Source organism: Papio anubis, chromosome 5 (assembly GCF_008728515.1).
Source record: "Papio anubis isolate 15944 chromosome 5, Panubis1.0, whole genome shotgun sequence".
Classification (NCBI taxonomy): Eukaryota; Metazoa; Chordata; class Mammalia; order Primates; family Cercopithecidae; genus Papio; species Papio anubis.
In genome coordinates this window covers 151930626-151955437 of record NC_044980.1, presented here as the reverse complement: position 1 = coordinate 151955437, position 24812 = coordinate 151930626, and the positions used below count along the sequence as shown (strand labels likewise).

At 36.5% G+C, this 24812-nt stretch overlaps 1 protein-coding gene across 2 annotated transcripts; it reads right to left on the bottom strand.

The window, feature by feature from the left end:
* Window positions 1-459: 459 nt before the first annotated feature.
* On the bottom strand, window positions 460-23550 carry UBLCP1 (ubiquitin like domain containing CTD phosphatase 1). 2 transcript variants are annotated; one of them, XM_003900452.3, is made up of 11 exons: window positions 23021-23550; window positions 17302-17500; window positions 16375-16466; window positions 15928-16013; window positions 15730-15845; window positions 14263-14361; window positions 11986-12023; window positions 11358-11456; window positions 8556-8672; window positions 3130-3257; window positions 460-1569 (listed from the first exon to the last, which is right to left on the bottom strand). In XM_003900452.3, the coding sequence occupies exons 2-11, from the start codon at window positions 17453-17455 to the stop codon at window positions 1542-1544; spliced, it is 957 nt and encodes a 318-aa protein (XP_003900501.1). In that variant the 5' UTR covers window positions 17456-17500; window positions 23021-23550; the 3' UTR covers window positions 460-1541. The 2 variants fall into 2 exon arrangements, with proteins under 2 accessions (XP_003900501.1, XP_021795612.1); XM_021939920.2 differs by lacking the exons at window positions 460-1569; window positions 3130-3257 and adding an exon at window positions 4896-4943.
* Window positions 23551-24812: the final 1262 nt, after the last annotated feature.

The following is a 24812-nucleotide window of genomic DNA, read 5'->3' as shown; positions in this document are numbered from 1 at the left end:
TGTTAATAAAGTGTTCCATTTTCTTGAGAAGATTAAGTCCTTTCCATGCGTACTTTGGAATAAGTTGTCTTTTACAGTGGGAAAAATGTACCAATGAAATGAACACTCTAAAATTTCTATTCTATCTTTAAATATTTAAATTTTACTTCATAATTAAGAAATACATTTTAATTGAATCACTTTGAGTCCTCAAACTCTTCTGCACTGTATATCCTCATAATAACCTGTCACAAAGAAAACAGCATACATTTCTGAAAAAAGGTACTTATTAGAATTCAGTAATTTTATGTATCTGATTAGCTGCTAAAACTACTCCTGAATGTATAAATAGTGATATACCCACCTTTAACATCACCATACACATTTAAGTTTTTGCAAGAGATCCGTGCCCGAACATAATGTTCATTTTGTCATTCAACAAAGAGGTAAAATATCTGTGGTAATATAGAACAGATAATCAATGTTTTAAGAAAAGATATTTATTATTTACACCACTGAAATTAGTCCTGTAAGAACAATATACACCATGTTTCTTTAAAAGGATCAATTCCTTTCAAATACAAGAACTGTATAAAGCAATATTGTCAACACAAAACAGTGGTCACATTACATATCTGCAGGCTTAAGCATTGCAAATAATATATTTTTTTAATCTTATGGCTAGATATTTTCACTGAAACAGTGTTAGCACTTAGACAAGATATAGCTGGAACAGAACAAAAACTTTTTGTTCATGCTTTTTAGGAATGAATCAGTGATATGTCCCTTTTAAAAATGTATTGCCTTTAACTGCTTTTATGACAATGGTTTTAGGCAGATTATACTTAGCCACCAAAAAGAGACTCATTTTTGTTCCTTAGTTTTTATTCTTCAGTCTTCTGTTTCTCGTACTAAGACACAGCTGTATCAAGACTGACGTTTTCCAGCTTTACTTGGACATGTACACACATACAGGCCTAACTGAGACCGCTCAGAATTTAGAAATGTAACTAGTGGCATACAGAAGAGAAATTGTGTCTATGACAAAGGAATAAAAAATTCTTGATAATTTTAAGCATAACAAACTAGGTTCTTTAATCAAAAACTTTTTTTTTTTGGTTTTAAAGGGGAAAGCACTAGTTTCAACATGGGTTTGGTCTTAGATTTAGTCAGACAATAACACAATGACACAAAAACACAAAACATAACTTGTTTCCAAAGTCACAAAATGACATTGTTGAGCATACATTTTTCTCCACTCTGTGTGTGTGTGTGTGTGTGTGGTTGGGGGGTGGGGGGGAGGGGTCAGCAACCAACGCTGGAGAAAATATTTTTCAAGAGTAACAGAATATTCATAGAGGGGACAAGCATTTTTTTTTTCTTTTAGCATATTGCTATCATCTTCAAAAAATATAAAATTAAATTTACAAAAAACTGGAAGACCAAGTATAAGCATTATGGTATTTGCTTCAGTGTCCAGCACTATCATAATGATTTCTAGCATAAAAGCAAGAAGTTCTTGGATCTTAAGTATCTTCAGTAACTGCCAGTATAACTTGTAACTACTGTCCTTGCTTCTTTGAGAGATATCTGCAAGAAATAAAATAAAGATATCAAAGCTGTATCATGCTAAATTCATGAAGATAACCTAACTTTCCTCCCAAAGGAGTTTATTCTAATAATGAAACATTTCAAGATGAGTATTCTTAATAATCACTTACATCTACTGATTATGTGCATGCACAGTTCTAAGTACAGGTATTAATTTATTTAGTCTTCACAACAGCTCTAAGGAGTTTCTATTAGAATTATTCCTACTTTACAGGCACAAAGAAGTTAAGCAATTTGCCCAAATTCACACAGCTAGAAAGTGGAAGAGCCTAGATTCAAAACAAGGCTCCAGAGGTCGTACTCACTGACTATCACTCCATACTGCCTTACTTCCAATGTGAAGGTCACTATATTAACTAGTATTGTAACTTCCAAATACAGCTCCAACTCCATAAAGATCTTATTTTTCTTACAGCAAGACAATGGGCAAAAGATGCTAAAGGTCTTTGATCAAGAGTGTAAAAGATACAAGACATTAACTTATTAAGCAAACAAATGTTTTTCATATTGTTTAATAGAAATCTACCACTAAATTAAAAACGTGATCTCTATTTCTCACATTTACAAATTGAGGTGGTGTGGGGATGGGGAAAGAGTTCCTAAAATCAGCAAACTTGAACCTGTTTTGCTGGTACAATTTGCTCACTCTGTGGCACTGCACTAAGCATTTACTATCTTCATGACTCAGTTACATCATCTGCAATGCAAAGATGGGGGTAAAAATATCTGCTTTGTCTTCCTATTAGGATTATAGACTCTTAGAAGACTTGTGTCAAAGTGATCTGAAAAGTCAAAAGTGGAATCTGAAAAGCCAAAGTGTTATTATTACACACATAGTTTCTTTTGGTGCTGTATTACTAGAACCAGATCCCTAAAGATCTAATTCCCCCCAAAATACTTGTAATACAGAGTAACACCTTCCACTTTTCCGGAGGCTTTTCTCTGTCTCAAAACCTTCATGTTTATATGCAATGCCTATATAGATTTGTGCATACATTTGAGTTTAGGTAAAAGACTGAAAGACTATATACCAAGATGGTAACAGTGGTTATCTTTAAAAAGGAAAATTATGAGTAATTGTTTTTTTTAGTGGGATAAAGTTTTCTAATTTTTCTGCTACACACAAGTTACTTGTAATTTTTAATAAATAAATAGATGAAATTTTTACATGTGTTTTATTTTATCCTTACATTATGTTACAGTATGAGAAGAGGGATTACGTGATTCATAAAGGAGTAGCCTACCTAACATCACAAAATAATTTACAGGCGGCATCACCCACATATGCTAGTCTCTCAAGTTCTCTCTTCTAGAAGTATTAAAGAGCTTACAAGAGGTATGTTTATGAACAAGTTAGAGGTTAAGATGAAAGGGGAAAATACTTTCGGGGGTAGATTACTGGATTAGAAAATGTTTTTAGAAGTCACCTATTTTAAATAAAAATTAAGACAGCTATATAAATACTGGGGTCACTGATGAAAAATGATAATTTTTTCTTCATTGACGTAAAAAGAAAATAAATAAGCAATTAAAACTTACCTTTCCCAATATTTGTGATTTAGATCCAAAAAGTCATCTAATTTTGCTATTTCCTTGAGGTACTGAGTTAATTTTAAAAGTTCTTTGTCTTTATCTCGATTTAGGTGCGCTTTCATAAAAGGCCTTATCTATTAGGAAACAAACATTGCTCAACACATCACAATGTGATAAGGAAAACTAACAAATCTATACTATCATTTCAATTAGAGTTAATGAGGTTAAAATATCACCAAGAACATAAATACTAAAAATTACTTTTATATTAGCTTAAGTAGCAAGCCATGTATAATGTTTACAAATGACAAACTCTCCCACCTATTTCACCGAACATTATCTTTTCAATCTGAACCTGACAACACCAGCTTTCTTATAGCACTTGAATCCATACATAGCTACTCTACTTTGCAAAACTACTTAGCCCTTCCTGCCTCCTATCATTCTAGTTGCTTCTAATTAATTTTATTCATAAAAATTTAACCTAAATACCAGCTTGATCTAACAGTAGTGAGATACATTTTAACAGTGATTATTTTTTTATTTTTCTATTAAATTTTTATATAGCTGAGATATCATTATACATTTATATAACCTGTTTCCTCCTACACTTTATCATAAGCATTTTTATTGTTAAATTCTCCATTAAAATCATTTTTAATTATGTAAGTTTTCCATAAAAAGAACTGTCATATTTTCCAAATGTTTAAGGCTGATTTATTGTATGATGAAAAACAGTTTAAAAAGCATTATTTCACACCACACAAGTCAGAATAATAGACCGAGGTAGGGGGCTGCAATTAGTAAGGAATATCATACCCTGACTTGAGTGGCGGTGCTATGAATGCATATGTTTATATGCAATCTTTATCTAGATTTTTGCATATATCTATGCTTAGAAAAGACTAGAGGACTATACATCAAGATGGTAATAGTGTTTATCTTCGGAAAGGAAAATCATGAGTAATTTTAGTGGAATAAAATTTTTTACAAGAATTATCTTTACAGTTTGTTAAACTATAAACGTATGCACTTTTCCTTATTTTACAGCTTCAATAAAGAATTCTGCTGTTTTGTAAAAGACATCTGCTCAAATATCTTCATACAACTCAAGATCGTCTTTCAATAATTTTAAATTAATTTTAGATAATATGATATAACTAAGATTTATTTCAAAATACTGAGAGGGAAGTAGGGTATAGAGTAAATAATAACCATCCATGAATTAATAAGCTAATTTAAACTGAATAATATCTACATGGGGGTTTAAGCAATTTTATATAGTTCTGTTTATATTTGAATTTTTCTGTTATCTTTAAAAAAAAACATACATATTCCTAAAGCACACATATCTTTTTTTTTTTTTTTTTAAATTTATTTATTATTATTATACTGTAAGTTGTAGGGTACATGTGCATAACGTGCAGGTTTGTTACATATGTATACTTGTGCCTTGTTGGTGTGCTGCACCCATCAACTCGTCATTTACATCAGGTATAACTCCCAATGCAATCCCTCCCCCCTCCCCCCTCCCCATGATAGGCCCCGGTGTGTGATGTTCCCCTTCCCGAGTCCAAGTGATCTCATTGTTCAGTTCCCACCTATGAGTGAGAACATGCGGTGTTTGGTTTTCTGTTCTTGTGATAGTTTGCTAAGAATGATGGATTCCAGCTGCATCCATGTCCCTACAAAGGACACAAACTCATCCTTTTTTATGGCTGCATAGTATTCCATGGTGTATATGTGCCACATTTTCTTAATCCAATCTGTCACTGATGGACATTTGGGTTGATTCCAAGTCTTTGCTATTGTGAATAGTGCTGCAATAAACATACGAAAGCACACATATTCTTAAAGCACACATGTAAGCACTGATTTCATCATACTTAGCAAAGTATTAATATATTCTTTTGATTTGGAGAAAATGAAAATTGGTCATTAGTTATTAATTTTACACAGTTAACACTGAAAAATGAATATTTAATCATTGTCACTTACTGAGAAGCAAGAACAATGAGTGAGCCCAAAGGAGTCTACTACCATATCTATTAAGTGTAGGGAAGGGTTTAAGTATTTTTTACACACTTTTCTTCTGTCAATGGAAAAACACCACCAGTCTGAAATGGACAGAAGAAAATTTTCCCAGGTGTTCTACTCTCATCAGAACAGCTTGGTGCCAGTGACCTCCACACTGTTAGCGGGCTCCCATACTGCTTGAAGGGCACCAGTCAGAGCTGTCAAAGGGAGTCTTCTCAGAAATCAGCATTTGTGGGAGATACCACTTCCAAAAAGGCAGTGCAGCAGTGCTGTCTCCCAGCAGCATCGAATGGGGGGATGAAGACGACGCTTTACAGGGCCTTGCTTAGGCCCTGGGGATGGGAGTAAACAGAGGCATGATATGAGGATGTAGTGAAATGAGTTTCTGCATAATCCTGGGTGATATGGTAATGTTTTAAAGTACTCCTTCATTCACTTCCTAAGGACCGAAAGGCAACAGATTAACTTTTAAACAATTAATATATAATGTACTAAAGTGTCCAAATTTAAACAGCAGGAAATTACAGGGTTGGTGGGTAGTAAATAAGATTTTCAACCCAAGGCTCTGCTAAGTTATTTTTACTTTCCAAACATTTGCTCTTAAGCACTATTAAACAACAAAACTAAAATATTCTAATGATTCTGGTTCTAAAATTTAAAATAAACAAATTAAGGGTGAAAATCTATTCACCTAATTGACTTCACTTGCTCCAGTATAACCACTGTTTACTATATATTTTTAAATATCGATCTAAGTGATCACTAAAAGGACAGGAAACCACCCTCTTGTCTCAGGTCAAGGAAGCATTTTTAGAAACTTAAGATTGTCCAGATTAGCTGAATTCTCCTATATCACAATTTCCTTGTATGGACAATAAAAATGGAGTTTTCAGCCAATAAGCTGCTTTATCCATGAACAAGATTCACATTCTTTTAGTGTAATTCTAAATTCATATTCGCAGTACCTTCCATATATTTCAAACCTCATGACTGACAAACTTATGTTTAATAGAACTATTTTCAAAATAAGCAGTCTTATTTTTAAGATCTACATGAAATCTTTGAGATTTCTACCAAGCGTATTATGAAAGCATGATAACAAAACACAGTATTTGAGGACATTTCTCCATTTTAGAACTGTTTCTGGGCTGGGCAAAGTCGCTCATGCCTGTAATCCCAGCACTTTGAAAGGCTGAGACAGGTGGATCGCCTGAGCTCAGGAGTTCGAGACCAGCCTAGGTAGGCAATGTGGCAAAACCTTGTCTCTACCAAAAATACAAAAAGTAGCCGGGTGTAGTGGTGTGCACCTGTAGTGCACCCAGCTACTCGGGAGGCTGACATGTGAGGATCACTGGAGCAAGGGAAGTCGAAGCTGCAATAAACTATGACCATGCCACTGCACTCCAGCCTGGGTGACAGAGCAAGACTCTGTTTCAAGAAACAAACAACAAAAAACCCTACCTGTTTCTACGATGGTGTGGGCAGATATTTAACCTTAATCTTAACCTTTAATCTTTAACCTTAAAAGAGGTTTTCATGAAGTGTTATCTTGGGTAGATTAATTTTATAAAAAAGAGGTTTTCAATAAAAGACACACAAGGACCACCCGTGGAGCGTCTAAATCTACCTCTGGAATTGGAATTTAGGGGATGGGGACATATGTTTTTTTAGGAATTCCTTTAGTGGGTCTACTAAGTACAGTCTTTTAGAAACCCCACTGTAAAGTAACATAAAGAAGTAGACATTTACAATGACATCTCTCCCTGCATCAAGAGATGAATGGAACTCAAATGTTGGTTAGGAAAACAAAGTTTCTTCTAAACAAACATGAAACTAATGATAGCATTTTTTTTAAAAAAAAAGCTAAAGGTCTCCTCAAAAATTATTCCTTGACCATCATGGGCTCACCTCCTTGCAAGAATAGGTAATAACCACTAGTTTCACAGACAATTAAGTTTACATCAATCACATTTCTTCTCAAGACTCAAGAATACATTTTTGTACCTTATACCTGGTGAAGCACATGTAAGAAAAGCACTTCTCCCCAAGCCTTAAACAGAAACCATTACGGACAACATAACCACTTTTCTTCCAAGTCAATAGCTTTTATACTTGTGGCAATTCACTACCTAGATTAGCATTCTTTCCCTAAAATATCCTCATTGTAAACAAAAAATCAAATCAACAAAAGAAAGGTTTAAAAAATGTACTTTAAGTTTTTCTCTCTTGTCTTTTAGAACTACCAAGGACCCAGCTAGTAGAAAAGTTTAGGACTGAGGATAAAAACATCTCAGTGTCAGGACTGCGCTTCAAATGGAGACTCCATATGCAATAGTGCCATAGTATAGAGCTATCTTTTCCATTTTCATATTGCGCCAACATGTAATTACTATGGGTACCAGAAACTTTTAAGTTTCAAATTTCACTCTTACCAATTTTACACTGTTACCAAGATGAAATGTCACATAAGATTGCATGCAATTGCATGCTAGGATTGTCACTGACCTAGGAACCAAGTCACTAGAGTCTAACCCAAATTCTGCCATTAGCCAGTTACACACACAATCTTGGGCAAGTCAGGAACTTCTTCAACCTGAGACTGTTTCCAAAGTTAAGAAGGTAGGCAAGAGATGACTGTGGTTCCTTCTAGCTCTAGCAACGTCTAATTCTAAGATCTGTACTTGCCCTCTAGGAATTTTCAAAAACGTCTTTAGTTTCAGTTTAAAAAGAAAAACAAAGTACCCTTACTGCCATTTCTCAAGCTAACCAGAATGTTTAAAATGCCAGGATTTGTATACCTAAATAAATAACTAATGATTTTACTTTTGATGCTAAAAGTCAATGTTGGGAAGCCCATGTTGCTCCCACAGAGCTAATTAAAAATAAAATACTTGGGCCGGGCACAGTGGCTCACGCCTGCAATCCTAGTACTTTGGGAGGCCGAGGTGGGCAGATCAGGAGGTCAGCCTGGCCAACATGGTGAAACCTCGTCTTTACTAAATATACAAAAATTAGCTGGATGTGGTGGTGCACTCCTGTAATCCTAGCTACTCAGGAGGCTGAGGCAGGAGAATCACTTGAACCCGGGAAGTGGAGGCTGCAGTGAGCCGATACCGCACCACCTCACTCCAGCCTGGGCGATGGAGCGAGATTCCGTCTCAAAAATAAACAAACAAACAAACAAACAAATACTTGGATGAACTACTAACTATGGAGACATCAATGCAAAAAAGACAAAGTTCAATTTCTACATGAATTGTTCTTAAACTTTTCTTGCCTGTGACATAAGAATACGGTACTTCCAAAAATATATGAAATTCAACAGTGCTTACTACAAAAGTTCTACCACACAGTCCAGATTACGTGAGCACATAACAAGTAAAAGTATGTCTTACCTTTAGTCCATTCTGTGGGTTCATTAGAAAATTTCTCCCTATGTCATCAAACATAATGGTGTTTTTCTTGCTGTAAAACTCCGAAAACTTTCCCCATATAACACCAAGAGGCTTTACCTTAGAACAAAAGTTTACATTTAACTCAAATTTTATCAACATTTCATCCTGTCTTAAAAGCAGGAATACTAAAAACTGCCCTGCAAAACAATGCCAAAGTGTTCCTTTCCTCCTGTGAGACAGGTGTGAGCTAATTATTAAATGCAACCCACTTTAAAGCACAATGCATTTTGCAATACTGAAACTTCTGAAAGGTTGGTTCATGTCCAACTGAACTACACCCATTATAAAACTTTCCATAATTTTAACATGAAGATTTTGGGTAAAATAATTATTTAATTTTTTAAACATCCAAAGTAACTGTTTAGATGTCTGCTATGCAGTCACATGACTTCCTTGGTTAACACATTCCCTCTCAGAGCTTGGGAGTCACATGGAGTCTGCTTTCCAAACTAGAACACCCTAGTCAAAAAAAATGTATTTGGCTCTTTCAATTGATACTTTAAATATTTTATAGAGGAAAAACTCATTTTATCTTTAACTCAGTGGCACAGGTGCATAATTTCTAGGAAATTTGATTGCTTAACTTCAGAAGCACCATATTTTACAAATTCTTACTCTTATTTCTGATTTGTTAAACTGAAGCTTCAAAGAGATAATTTCTCATATAGTCTTACCTATTGGTACTTATGTAAAGTCTCTGTAAGACCACACAGGAAATAACACTGATTGACTATAGGGAGAATAAGTGGCTATGTGCCAGGTGAAAGATGACTTTTCATTATGTACTTTATTCTTCTGTTAGTCACTACACATTTGGAAAAAATTTTAATTAATTTTTAGAAAATTACTTCTGCTGAAGACAAAAGTCTTATGGTATTATGAGAACAGAATGTAATAATAAATGTATGAGATTAAGTGGTAATAAATAAATAGTGATAAAGGTTGTCACTTTAAAATTTTTTTCCTCCTATAACTTAATTTGGGGAAAGCTTTTTCCTTCCTATGGTCCTATTACAAAAAATGTTAATGAAATATTTTAATTTACTAAAATTTTACTTTCCTGATTTTCTTTTTTTGCTACTAATCTTGTTTACTACTGAAACAGAAACCACCCACTCCAGTCCTGCAAAATAAGACAAATATATAGGAACTAATACAATAAGCCATATTTTGGGGATTTTTAGCTAACAAAAGCCTCAAGAAATATGACAACAGAGGTCACTTTTTATGACATCCAGAATAAAAATCCTACATCCTCTTAAAAAGTGCTGTCATTTGGCAATTAGGTCAAGTACCATAGATATGTTCCCCAAAACACAAACTACTTTGTTCTCAATTAGAAAAGTAATATTGCAAACTACAAAAAAAACTTCAAAATACTGAAAAGCACAAAGGAAAATTTTAAATCATCAATAATCTATCAGTACCAAGGACAGTAACTCAATATTCTGATATATTGGCTCAGGCATTTTTATAAACAAGAGCAGCCTCAGAGAGTTGACAGGTTCTTTGTTAAACTAAGGGTAATCCTGAACCAAACAAAGGTTAAGAACTATTTTCTAATGGCTTACAACAGTGTTCTCTAAAATACTTCACTTAAATGTGTCATGAAAATTTCTAAATCATTACATATCCTACCACATCAAATGACGAGCCACAGTTTTTTACATAGATAACAGTAGTTTATATATCCCATTCCCTACTACTGGATATTGAGGATTATTTTTATTCCTTTAATTTTTCACTGTTATAAAACATGTTTAACATTTCCCTAAGTAATTTTTAACGTTAAGATTTTGTAAATGTATTATTTTACTTTAGTATATAATAAGTTACCTTTTTCCTGATACACACAGTATTTACTTTATAGAACAAGTCCCCATGCTCTTAAATCATTCTATTTATGGTTTTCATGATTTTAATACTGTCTCCCCTAAGGTTTCCTCGTATCCTAAGTTCTCCTCAATTCCTATTAGTTTGGGTGTTTTTATGTTTTTATTTTATTTTTACTTTATTTTGTTGAGATACAGTCTTGCTCCATCACCCAGGTTGGAGTGCAGTGGCGCGATTTCAGTTCACTGCAACCTCCACCCCCTGGGTTAGAGCAATTCTCCTGCCCTAGCCTCCTGAGTAGCTAGGATTACAGGCATGCACTATCCAGCCCAGCTAACAGTTTGAGTGCTTTCAAACGGTATGGACTGTGTCTCACTCATCTCTTCACCTGTGCCAATCACAGGACCTTCCAGATAGTAGGAACTTAATAATATAAATAGTTACTTGACAACTAAAATAACTGGTTAGCCCAACCCTTTTCTCTGATTGTTCTTGTTGCTATTCTCTAGCATCACCCCAAAGTACATGCATCATGATGCATCTGCTTTTATTACCAATTTCATACAGGGCAGGGTGAGTGTTTTTGTTTGTTCCTAGTATCTTCCTTGATAATATTCAGTATTTTTCTCACCTACTCTGCCCAGTAACGTTGTGCTGTCATCAACACAGGTCAATTACGCACAATCACAAGTTCCTTTCTTGACAGTCCTGCTTCAAGATCCTTAATTTTATCATTAAAATTCAAATCTTTCAACCTTAAATACATTTTGCTATGTCAAAACTCAACCACTTTATTATTCACTCAGATGAATCTCTATACTCTTTCTTTAATTTATTCCATCAGTATAAACATAACAAGTACACTGGAAAATAACCATGTCATTAAATAGAAGTAAAATGACTTCTTACATCTATTAATCCTCTCCTTGGAGTATGTACTGTTATCATAGCAGCACTATCCAACATGAAAGTAATCTTATAATTTGCATTTGTGCTCACTCCCAGCTCCTATAAACACAAATATTCATGAGGTTAAAACATAGTAATATGGAAAATTTCAGATTTTCTGAATATTCTAGCTGCAATTTCTCATAATGCCAACTTTCTACACCACTGGCCACTGCATCTTGCTGAACAACTAGGAAGTATTTTAGTTTCACTTAGCTAAGTCAATAAATGCTAGATCAAGGAAAATAAACTAGAAATAGATTACTTCCTAATCTCCATTTTAGAAGAATACTGACTCTTTAAGTATTAAACACCAGAGCAAAAGAAGGAAAATAAAGTATTATTGTAAAATGAGGAAGAATGTGGGGGAGGGGACAAGCTTAGTTATATTTTTCTTAAAAAAAAACTTAGGGATCAGTACAATCCACTTAATAAACATACTTTAAAAAAAGCCTATACTCCCAATAATGGCATTTATCTATCTACTAAGTGCCCTCCAGTAAGAATAAAACTAATTCAGTTCTGGAACTTTTAACAAGACAAATGCAGTTTGAAAATATTTTTAAATGGATTGCTTTCTAACACTTACTTTCATTTTAGCTTCAATCCACTTCATATTTGTTGCAGCTAAAACATGAGGAATGATAATACAATACATATGAAAAGTTTGAATTTCTTTAAAAAAAAAATCTGTATAAATAAGTTTTCTAAGCAAAACTAAAAGTTTAAATGCATCAGAATTAACAGTCCCTAGCATTTATGGTAATTTTCTTTTAAATAATGATAAAAGTAAACTTATTGCAGTGTGTCTTCAAGACAGAATAAATTTTAAACAACTTTTATCTATAAGATACAGGTAACCCATGCTCAGAAGAACTCTGAACCTAGGAAATTTACAAATCAAGACCTAAACTCTCTTTTTGAATCAGCCCTGACACTCTATTACCCAAACTTAAACTCGGGTAACTGGATCACTTTTTTCCATGTTCCTACTTCTAGGCAATGCACAGGTATATACAGTGTCAATATAAGCATATTGTTATGTGTCAAAAGTTTATGTTGAAAACCAGCTAGTTAGGTTCAATGAAAATCTGCATTTTGTCAGTCTCAGTAAATTAAAGCTCTCTGAGTCTAGCAGCTTCTAACAAGAAATCTGAGACAAATTCATAAAGTATACCTGCATCATGTATCTGCTCATTGTCAGACATTAACCAGCTTTGAGATCATTAATACTAAACTTAAATCCTCATCTTTATGTGCTCTCCTGGTTTACTGGACTAAACTATACAGGTATAACCAAGTAAAATATTTAAAAAGAGAAAAAGCAATTTAATTATTTGAAGTGTGTGTGTGTATAATTTTTAAAAGCAAAAGAGGAACCTGAGTTCTCAAAATAAAAAATCTTCAGCATGCACACATACAAAAAACAGAAGAACCACTTTACACATACGAAACTAGTCAGTTGAGCTAAAATTTTAAAGACTATTGTATCTCCAATGAAAACCATCGTAAGATAGAAAAAAAAATTCAGTACTTATTTTGTATCTGCAATTATCAGATGAAAAACAAAGACTCACAGCTAATAAAAAGTTTCTAATTATTAAGTAACTATATGTCAGACATAGTACTAGTTGCTATATGGATACTTCTATTCTTACAAATAACCTGTTATATTTAGTTATCTTCATTTCTCAGATAAGGAAACTAAGGCTCAGAGAGATTAAGTGACCTGCTCAGTGTCACACAGTAAGAACAGAGCCAGAATTAAAATCTTAGTCTATTTAGCTCCAAAGTGAAGTATTATTTTCAATGAACACCACAAAATATCATGGTTTATAAAAATAATTTAAATATACGATTGTAAAAGGTTCTCAAATTTTATAAGTCTAGTTTAATAACATTTAAAGGATAAATTTTTTTCTCAAATATCATCTTAGATGTCAAAGTAGCTAAACAAAAATTTGCTTACCAGCAAGCTTTCTTCACCTTATCTTACTAAACCAGAAAATTAGATATTTTGACGATAATTTTAATCTTAACAGCTGTGAACTCACGTATTTGTGGGGAGGAGGGATATAAATCAATGCGTTGCTTCATTTTTCAAGAAAATCTTGCTACCAAAAAACGTTAATTGAACTGAACAGTGTGCATACTATTAGAGTAGATATACTTCTTGGAGCAAACTCAGTATCTTATCACAGACCTGTACATTCTTGAAATGGTCCATAGACCACAATTTCAATGTCACTGCTTTAGTCCACATATTAATTTTTCCTTAAGTAATTCAAGTTGCCTTTATTTCCAGAGAACTACATCAGTGTGATTTATTTTTAAACACCTTTTTCCAAGTATTTTAAAACTGGAGTCAGGAAAAAAGGAGAAAGCAAAAATATTCTGAAGCATCAAGAATTCCACAGCAAAGATCAGAAGGAAGGCTGGGCATGTTGGCTCATGCCTGTAATCTCAGCACTTTGGGAGGCCAAGGCAGGAGGATCACTTGAGCCCAGGAGTTCGAGACCAGCCTGGGCAACACAGCGAGACCCTAAAGAAATGTCCCCAGTTTAAAAAAAAAAAAATCAGAAGGAAAAACTTCAAATCAAGGTGGGGTCATTGGGAAAATTAGTTATTTTTATTCTTATACTATAATGTACTCATGTCCTATACTTAAATTTACTATCTCACTGGTATTTGGCAAATATATGTGTAAGTTTATATTATGATACACACTTCATTTTAGAAATTTGCTAAAAAATGAAAACTATTTTATATTTAAACATAGGTCATTTTAAGTCACATTTTATACAGCACAATAATATATGGAACAACCTTATTTCCACAGAAATCTAAGCAAAAAAATACAGCTTACACCAAATAACAATGTCATAATCTTCATAGGCAGATGTTAGAAATTCATGAAGATATGGCCGCATTAACTCTACCCCAGTCTCTGCACAAGACCTGTGGTCTAAAAGAAAATTGATCATAATTATTAGTTTACCATCATGAACAAGTACCTAATACCAATTATTATAAAATGTAATATATTATGAAATGCAATAGAAACATTCCAGTGCAAACTGCTTCAGACTGAATTATATTGGCTGACAAAAAGATGTCTTTCAAACCATACAATTAAAAATCCTTAAGATCCAATTTTAGTCGATCAATTTTGCTCAGTTTGCAAAAAGCAAGACTGAAAATTCAGGCTTAAGTAGTAACCTGTAAATTTTTTTCTCACCTAGTCTCTAAAGTTTAGATGTTATTTTTTAATAATGAAAAACAAACTATGTCCACTTATACTCACCTTTAGTCATCTATCTTGCAGATATAATCACATTTCATCAAAATGATAGGGCCAATTAACCAATTAAATTTTTAAAAACTATACATTAACTTATATTTTAGGTTTAGGGTTAGAAATAAATTCCAATATCAGAAGTTAACTATTTCTTGCCAACATTATACATAAGCGGAACATCTTTCTTTTTCAATGAACACAAAACACTTTTTTTTTTTGTTTTGAGACAGGGTCTCACTCTGTCACCCAGGCTGGACTGCAGTGGCACTCCATAGCTCACTGCAGTCTTAATCTGGGTTCAAGTAATCCTCCCACCTCAGCCTCCTAAAGTAGCTGGGACTAGGTGCATACCACCACATCCAGCTAAAATTTTTAGTTTTTAGTAGAGTTGAGGTCTTGCTATGCTTTCCCGGTTGATTTCCAACTCCTGATATCAAACGATCCTCCCACCTCAGTCTTCCAAAGTGCTGGGATACAGACGTGAGCCACTGCACCTGGCCTACATGAGAAATTTTAAATTCAAGAGTCTGCTTGAATATAATTAAACAGAAAACTAGTGATAAAATATCAAAAATAATTTTTAAAAATATTCCTTATAAAAAATTATTTATTATCAACAGGGAATCACATGGTTAAATGATGATGCATCCATAAACTAGAACACTATCTGGCCAAAAAAAAAAGTGTGTATACATATATATACACACACACACATACATACATCATTCATAATAAACAATATTTTACTGAGATGATGTTCAATCTGTTATTAAATAATTAGAGGAGATCCATACAAACAGTCTAGAAGATATATATCAAATTATTAAGAGTGGTCATCTTTGGGTATCACTATTACAGATGACTTCTTTTTTTGGTTATCTGTATTTTCTACAATGAGCAATTTACTTTTGTAATAAGAAAAGTTTTCAAGTATTTCATGAGAACCATGAATTGCTAAGAAAAAAAAAAAAAAGAAAAGAAAAAAAAGAGTTCTTGTGGGTAACAGAAAATGAAAAGCATCATTAACTCACTTACCAAATAATGTATAATCAACATCTAGTACCAAAAGCTTTTTCCCTTCCCTGGGAGGATTCAAAATTTCCACTTTGTACTCTTTCACTCTGCGAGAAATTTTCAGTAGGTTTTCTTCCCTAATCGAAAACATATAATTAGATAAAATATTCACTTATTCTCACATGACAACTGATTACTTCTAAAGCGAAAAGCACTTACCTATTTTCTACTTCAACTACTTCATCTTCAATATCAAAGTCATTAACAACATCATCATTGTCAGGGGGTGGACCTAAGACATCTTCCTATTAAGATGGAAAAAGTTTTGTTTTACCCCTATTATCCTTAATATAACAAATACATGCATAGCATAAAAATCAAATGAGAGATACAATTCGAGTTACAGAGTCTTTTAAGCCCACACTGGAAAATCTCCACAATTAATAATTCATTATGTATGTTTCCTGGGCAGATTTACCATATTAAATTTGACCATTTGCACTACTACTATACTTACACAGTTAATACCACATTCACGGTGCGGGTTTTATTTTTCATTGATTGCTAGACTGACAATTTTACCACAATTAAAACTATAATACAACAGTGCAGTATAAATCATAATATCTTCAAATGGACAAATAGTAACAAAAAGTAAACATTTACCAAGCTCTCCTCACGAGTTCCCATCATCATGATTTTAGTATTTGGTTTCAGTTTGAGAGCTCCAAGCTTAACATCATTTTCTGCAGGTTTGCCTACAATACAAGCAAATGACTGTTTTCTCACAGGTGCTGGTTTTACTATTCCATTATACAAAACCTTAACATTAAAAGGTTTGGTACACATGTCACAGCAATTTTTGTTGTTTCTGTTTTTCCTACATTAACAAATTGTTTCTGCTGAATTAGTCATATCTAAGACACTAAGAAGTCAAAATTAATACAAGGGTTATTTTCTCCCCAGTTCTATGTTAGACGAACACCTTTATTCAACTACCTAAACAAAATTAATTCATGTTTTATTCTGCTGTTCAAAATGAATATTACTGTTTTCCAGGAAGTCTTAAAAATTGAGTGCCTACGAAAACTGTAGATTTACTGTTACTCAAAACTCACTCTTCATTGATATGATAATCACAAAACACCATAAAAAATGCCTTTTAAACTGGATATGAATGCTGCCTGTAATTTTTAAATGTTGTCTTTACTTTTGAAACAGAAAAGATAATTTGGGAAGAGTACAAGGCCCTTGGGAAGAGTACAAAACACTGTGCTAAAAGGTAGATGTCAGAAAATAAATGAGTTTCATAAAGGACTTCTGTGCTAAAGGTTTAACAAGCAAATACCAACTGTCTAAAACATCAAAAGTAATCTTAATAATCATGGTATTTTCAAGGACACTTTAATATTCTCACTTATACCACTAAAACAATTTTAAGAATATTTCTACTAAAGAAATCTCGAAAGGGAAAGACTTACTAAACAACAAATAGCAAGTATAAATTATTAAACAATTATACTCAAAATAATTATTAAAATTCATAATACTAAAAATTCAATGCAAAAAATTCTGAAGAGGGGAGAGAATTACCTTTAACTTTGAGTCCAAGTAACTTTTGGCGTTCTGGAAGCACTCCTGTAAGGGTCTTGAGAAACTGTTTGAGATCGAGCACAGTATCATCTTCTGAAAGTGTGGTCACTGAATACTCCTGTCCACCCCATTTTACAATGATAGGGAGAGCCATTCTTGAAACATATGAGGAAGCAGCTTTCCTTCAGAAAAAAAATACCTGGAAAGAAAGACAAAAAGTGAATAAGTTAAAATAGATACTGTATACTGAAGCCAAACTTTCAAGTTTTATGTGTATACTTTGAGCCGTATTTTACAAATGATGACACAGAGGATTTTTGTCCATACAGGAATACTACCAGAACACCAAAAGATCCTAGGACTCAAAGTTAAATTCCCCCACACTTCTAATTTTTGGCTTAGAGTTACTACTTTCTAATACTCTGACTCTCACTGTTCAACTGGAAATGTGCAATTATGAGCTACCATTCCTCCTGCTCTATTTGGTCAGGTTGATGCTACAGGCAAGTCCTTCCCTGACAGACCATCAATGTTCATTTAACATTTGAAAGGTAGTGTGGTATAGTTAAGAATACAGACTTTAGAGCCAGATGACCTGGGTTCAGATTCCAGATCTCTCCCACTTAGCTATCTGACTTTGAGAAGTTACTTGACTCTCAGTGCCTAGGTTTCCTCATCCGTAAAATAGGGATGATGATACTACCTACTTCTTAGGGCTTTTATGAGGATTAAATTAATTAACATTTACAAGTTACATAGTGCCTAGCACCTAGTAAACACTACATTAATTAAGTATTGGTTAAACAAAAATCTTTTTAAACTGAAAGCTTATTATGTTCCAGGCAGGCACTGTGCTAAATAAACAGTAAAGAGCCATTATTTGTTTCATATTTTATGAATTGAAGTTTTTACACAATCTCATTAGAGAAAGTAATTTGATAAGTTTCCCCTCTTTTACAATTAAGGAAACAGGAGTTTTGAGAGGCTATGTAATCTGCACATAGACACAAAGCTAGTTACAGAACAGGTCTTCTAATTAAAACTTAGGTTTCTTCTCCTCCACAATTCTCTCTCTTCAGTTGAAAGTACAAGGGTTAAGACATCAAAGATCAGTGTATTAGCCTGTTTTCACACTGCCAGTAAAGACATAACCAAGACTGGGAAGAGAAAAGAGGTTTAATTGGACTTTACAGTTCGAGAATGGCTGGGGAGGTCTCAAAATCATGGTGGAAGGCAAAAAGCACTTCTTACATGGCAGTGGCAAGAGAGAATGAGGAAGAAGCAAAAGCAGAAACCCCCGATAAACCCATCAGATCTCATGAAACTTAGTCACTATCAGGAGAATAGCACAGGAAAGACCGGCCCCCATGATTCAATTACCTTCCCCTGGGTCCCTCTCATAACACATGGGAATTATGGGAGATAAAATTCAAGTTGAGATTTTGGTAGGCACAGAGCCAAACCATATCATTCTGCCCCTGGCCCCTCCAAATCTCATGTCCTCACATTTCAAAACCAATCACGCCTTCCCAACAGTCCCCCAAAGTCTTAATTCATTTCAGCATTAACCTAAAAGTCCACAGTCCAAAGTCTCATCTAAGACCAGGCAAGTCCTTTCCGCCTATGAGCCTGTAAAATCAAAAGAAAGCTAGTTACCTCCTAGGTACAAAGGGGGTACAGGTATTGGGTAAATACAGCCATTCCAAATGGGAGAAATTGGCCAAAACAAAGCAGTTACAGGGCCCATGCAAGTCTGAAATCCAGTGGGCAGTCAAATTTTCAAGCTCTGAAATGATCTCCTTTGACTCCAGATCTCACATCCAGGTCACACTGATGCAAGAGGTGGGTTCCTATGGTCTTGGGCAGCTCTACCCCTGTGGCTTTGCAAGGTACACCCTCCCTCCCAGCTGCTTTTACGGGCTGGCATTGAGAGTCTGCGGATTTTCCAGGTGCACGGTACAAGCTGTCATTAAATCTGCCATTCTGGGATCTGGAGGATGGTGGCCCTCTTCTCACAGCTCCACTAGGCAGTGCCCCAATAGGGACTCTATATGGGGGCTCCGACCCCACAATTCCTGTCCACACTGTCCTGGCAGAGGTTCCCCATGAGGGCCCCACCCCTGTAGCAAACTTTTGCCAGAGCATCCAGGTGTTTCCATATATCTTCTGAAATCTAGGCACAGATTGCCAAACCTCAATTCTTTGACTTCTGTGTACCCACAGGCTCAACACCATATGGAAGCTACCAAGGCTTGAGGCTTCCACCCTCTGAAGTCACAGCCCAAGCTGTACATTGGCCCCTTTCAGTCATGGCTGGAGTGGTTGGGAAACAGGGCACCAAGTCCCTAGGCTGCACACAGCATGGGGACCCTTGTCCCAGCCCACAAAACCTTTTTTCCTTCCTAGACATCCAGGCCTGTGATGGGAGGGGCTGCCATGAAGGTCTTTGACATAGCCTGGAGACATTTTCCCCTAGGTCTTGGGAATTAACATTAGGCTCCTTGCTACTTATGTAAATTTCTGCAGCCAGCTTGAATTTCTCCCCAGAAAATGAGTTTTTCTTTTCTATTGCATAGTCAGGCTGCAAATTTTCCAAACTTCTATGCTCTGCTTCCCTTATAAAACTGAGTGCCTTTAACAGTCCCCAAATCACCTCAAGTGCTTTGCTGCTTAGAAATTTCTTCTGCCAGATACCCTAAATCGTCTTTCTGAAGTTCAAAGTTCCACAAATTTCTAGGGTGGGGCAAAGTGTCACCAGTATCTTTGCTAATACATAACAAGAGTCACTTTTACTCCAGTTCCCCCACAAGTTCCTCATCTCCATCTGAGACCACCTCAGCCAGGACCTTATTGTCCATGTCGCTCTCAGAATTTTGGGCAAAGCCATTCAACAAGTCTCCAGGAAGTTCCAAACTTTCCACATTTTCCTGTCTTCTTCTGAGCCCTCCAAACTGTTCCAACCTCTGCCTGTTACCCAGTTCCAAAGTTGCTTCCACATTTTCGGGTATCTTTTCAGCAATGCCCCACTCTACTGGTACAAATTTACGGTATTAGTCTGTTTTCACGCTGCCGACTAAGACATACCTGAGGCTGGCCAAAGTGGCTCACGCCTGTAATCCCAGGACTTTGGAGGCTGAGGCAGGTGGCTCACCTGAGGTCAGGAGTTCAAGATTAGCCTGGCCAACATGGTGAAACCCCATCTCTACTAAAAATACAAAAAAAATTAGCCAGGCGTGGTGGTGGGCGCCTGTAATCCCAGCTGGTTACAGTTCCACAATGGCTAGGGAGGCCTCAGAATCATGGTGGAAGGTAAAAAGCACTTTTTACATGGCAATGGCAAGAGCGAATGAGGAAGAAGCAAAAGCGGAAACCCCCGATAAACCCATCAGATCTCATGAGACTTATTCACTATCACAAGAATAGCACAGGAAAGATTGGCCCCCATAATTCAATTACCTCCCACTGGGTCCCTCCCACAGCAAGTGGGAATTCTGGGAGATACAATTCAAGTTGAGATTTAGGTAGGGACGCAGCCAAACCATATCAGTCAGTAAATACAAAACCCACGGACACAGATCTAAGCACACAAAGATTATATAGTGGCTGCTACTCATGTAAATAACCAAACATATGTCTCTTCCTGCATAAAGCTTTCTACTTTTCATAAAACTCATTCCTCCCACAGTCCAGAGAACTGGATTTTCTAATCTCAATGTATTGGTATTTCCAATGCTTTCACTTATTTGATGAAACATTTGATTGCACTCTTCATGCAACTATTAGGACCAACTCCAAGAAAGAGGGCAAATTTTTAATCTCAACATCCAAAAATAATTTGAAAACAGTATCTCCTACTAAGAGGCCAATTAGTAGAAGAGAGCACTATACATTCACTTTTATATTTACTCATATATGAATACAAATATGAACTAAAAATGTATACTTACTCCTATGTTTACAACGTGTTCTACTGAAAACGTAAAGCAAGTGTGTTAGCTTAGGGTAATGTATTCCATTTTACACAGAACTGTAACAAATGTTATATCCTTCAATTAAAAGTGGACCTTTTGAGTTAAACCGAAATACAGTTGAAATACTTTCTGTAAGAGGTAAGAATAAAAGGGAATCCTACCAGAGCTAGAAAGGCAACCAGCACTAATATCGCATATATTGTGATGAGTAGTAGCGCAGAGTTTGGAGTGAGATCATCTGAGTTCCAGGTGACTCTGGACAAGTCATTGCTCTTCTAGACTAGTGGTTTTCAAAGCGTGGTCCCTGGGCCAACCAACAGCATTGACCTCACTTGGTAATTTGGTAGAAATGTAATTGGGGTGGAGAGAAGGGACTTAGGAATCTGTGTTTTACCAAAGTCCATCCTCCTCACCTCTGATGCATGCTCAAATTTGAGAGCCAGTGCTACACGCTCTTCAATGTTTTCAGCCTTAAAAAAAAAAGTACCAGAGGGTATGGGCTTTATATGCTTAACAAAGCAGCATAAAAAACGTTATAAAGCACCTATCCCACAAGTGGAAATTCCAAGTTGGCAAATGCCTTAAAGGGCCAAGCAAAACAAACACCATAAAAATTGTAAATGCATATGTCTTTAAGATTTGTTTAAAAGTTACTGAACCTTATTTCATCATTATTAAGACCATTTACACCAATGAAGCAGTGTGACATAAACGCATGAGCAATTTTGCTTTCACATTTAACCTTCTTTCTTAGTATTTTGCATCATTTCAGATCCCATCAGATTTATAAACTGAGAAACGATTTGGGGTGTGGGGAGGAGTGAAGTTGGCAAACCCAAACAAGTAAGCAAAGAACACAATTCTATATGGTCAACCTCGGGTCAAGAATATCTGTTTGCGTTCGAGTTCTGCCTAACATACTGTGTTGACTTTGCCTAGTCAATCTACCTCTCGACCTCAGTCTTCTCAACGAGATGAGGCTACTAATATTCACTGGACAGGAGTAGTGTTAAGGCATGAACTAACACCTGTGACAGCACTTTGTAAACTGTAAAACCCAATACGAATAGTGTTCATGATGGAATAACAACATGCTAAGCAATTTAATTATCTCACTGAATCTTCACAATCCTGAACCAATAGCTGTTGTCCTCATTATACAAATGAGAAACCTGAAAAGAAATTAAACTTGCCCGGGACCACAAACCTTAAAAGTGGCAAATGAAGAAATTTTAAAGTATAGCAGTAAAAGTAGCACTTTGGGAATTAATGGGAGGCTAACTTTCAACAATCCCAGCAAAAGGTAACCGTGAAGCACTAAGAATTCCCGGCGAGAACCGCACACCAGCAACAACTGCGAGGTGATGCAGGTCGGGGACTGTGCTGACTGATTTAGGGTAGCATCAGGAGGCAGGTGGAGACTCCAGACCAAAAAGGTCGGGATGCTTTCAATAAGGAGGGTGAGGGGAGGGATGGACAAGCCTGAGAAGATGGAGGAATGAAGTCTAGGGACGCAAAACCCACTGGGAAACAGAAAGCTCTAGAAATAGGCGAGACGGCTGGATAGGAGGACAGCAGCCCCCGCGACTAAGCGGGCCGGGGTTAGGGGCCTGGGCGTCGGACTAGGACAGACACTATCCCCAGCCCGCCGCAGTGCAAGCCACGCCGCGCGGGCGGCAAAGCCACTGTCCCCGAGCCCCAGCAGCGTCTCCATGGGGAGCGCGCCAGGGTGCCCCGCAACCCCTCACCTGGAGCGCGGTGGAACCAGCGGCAGCGGACGCAGAAACCGGCCGCTGCGAGACCGAAAGCAACCGGAAGTGAAGGGCGGGACCGGAACCGGCTGAAAAACCGGAAGTGGGTGGTTTGAAACGGAAATATGCTGGGGACTGAACAGCTGCTTCCTTTGAATCTCTTCGGGTGCTAATCGAATGGCCGCTGTGCGGGATCTCCACAAAGCCACGAAGAAGCCAGGCCTTTCCGAGACTGTAACCTCTGTGCAGATAGCCCCGATCCCTGGGTGACCGCTCTCTCGTTCTGCGCGTGCGCTCGCTCTGGGCCGGGAGCGGGTGGGTGCTGCGGCGTGTGACGTCTCTAGTAGTGTCGGAACTGGGTGTGCTGCCTTCCCCAGGTGTACTGAGGTCTTCGTGAGATTCAGGGCTAGGATTCGTGTGGCTGTATCATGTTTCGAATGAAGCTTAAAAGGTGATCTTTGAGAACTGAAGACTTGAGACCCCTCCATGGGCCCAGGGACTGCGAACACTAATAATTTCAGAGACTTAGAATCTGAGGAGAATCTCCAATCTAAGGGGAAATGGAAGAGGGTCAGGAAAGAGAAGGGGCAAGCTTCAGTGACTCAGAATCCATGAAGCAAGTCTCATAGGAGAGCTGCGATCGAGGTTACCATACTGTATCGAATCGTCCCAACCTTCCCATCCATACTTCCATACCTCCTTTCCTCTGAATGCAAGGAAAGCCGGTTACACAAACGCTGACAAAAGAATGTCAGACTTGAATGGAAATTCAGAACAGTCCCCATCTGGTCCATATAGCGAGCTCCCAATGAGCACGACGGTAATGTAACTAATTCATGTTTCCCTCTTGGCAGTGAGGAAAAGGCAGCAAAGAGCCAAGTTTTGTATCTTAACAGTTCTTTAGTTAAGAGGCACACGCTATTTTGCATTCTTCCCTACTTTTTGATAATTTTTGGCTGCACTAGTAATGCATGAGTATCTGCTCATTTAAAAAACTCAAACTTTTTTTCAGTGAAAAGTATGCCCTTTTCTTCAGAAGAAGGTCTTAATTAAAAAAAAAAAAAAAAAAAAAACATTGCCCAGATCAACATTTTCAAGCATTTTCTCAAATCATTTTCTGGGACTAGCTGCATGGTTGTGGGTCTTACTTTGCAGTTAGGTGCTCATATGTGGGAGCTAAAAAGGTTGATTCCATGGAGATAGAGAGTAAAATTGTGGTTACCAGAGGGTAGGAAGGATACAGAGGGAGAGGGAGATGAAGAGAAGTTAAAAGGAGCAAAAATACGGTTAGACAGAAGGAATAAGTTGTAGTGTTCACAGCACAGTAGGGTGACTATAGTAGTCAATAATTTATTTTATATTTCAAAATAGAGGAGAAAGGTTGGAATAGTCTCAACACATGATAAATGTTGGCCGGGCACAGTGGCTCATGCCTGTAATCCCAGCACTTTGGGAGGCCAAGGCAGGCAGATCACTAGAGGTCAGGAGTTCAAGACCAGCCTGGCCAACATGGTGAAACCTCATCTCTACTAAAAGTACAAAAATTAGCTAGGTGTGGTGGCATGTTCTGTAACCCTAGCTACTCGGGAGTCTGAGGCATGAGAATCGCTTGAACCTGGGAGGTAGAGGTTGCAGTGAGCCAAGATCATGCCGCTGCACTCCATCCTGGGTGAGAGAGCAAGACTTTGTTTCAAAAAAAAAAAAAGAACTTTTGCCTTCTGTTGCTCCCTGGAGCCTCTCTTCTAATATGTGGAGGATAATATACTTGTCCTTCATTCAGCCATCTCTG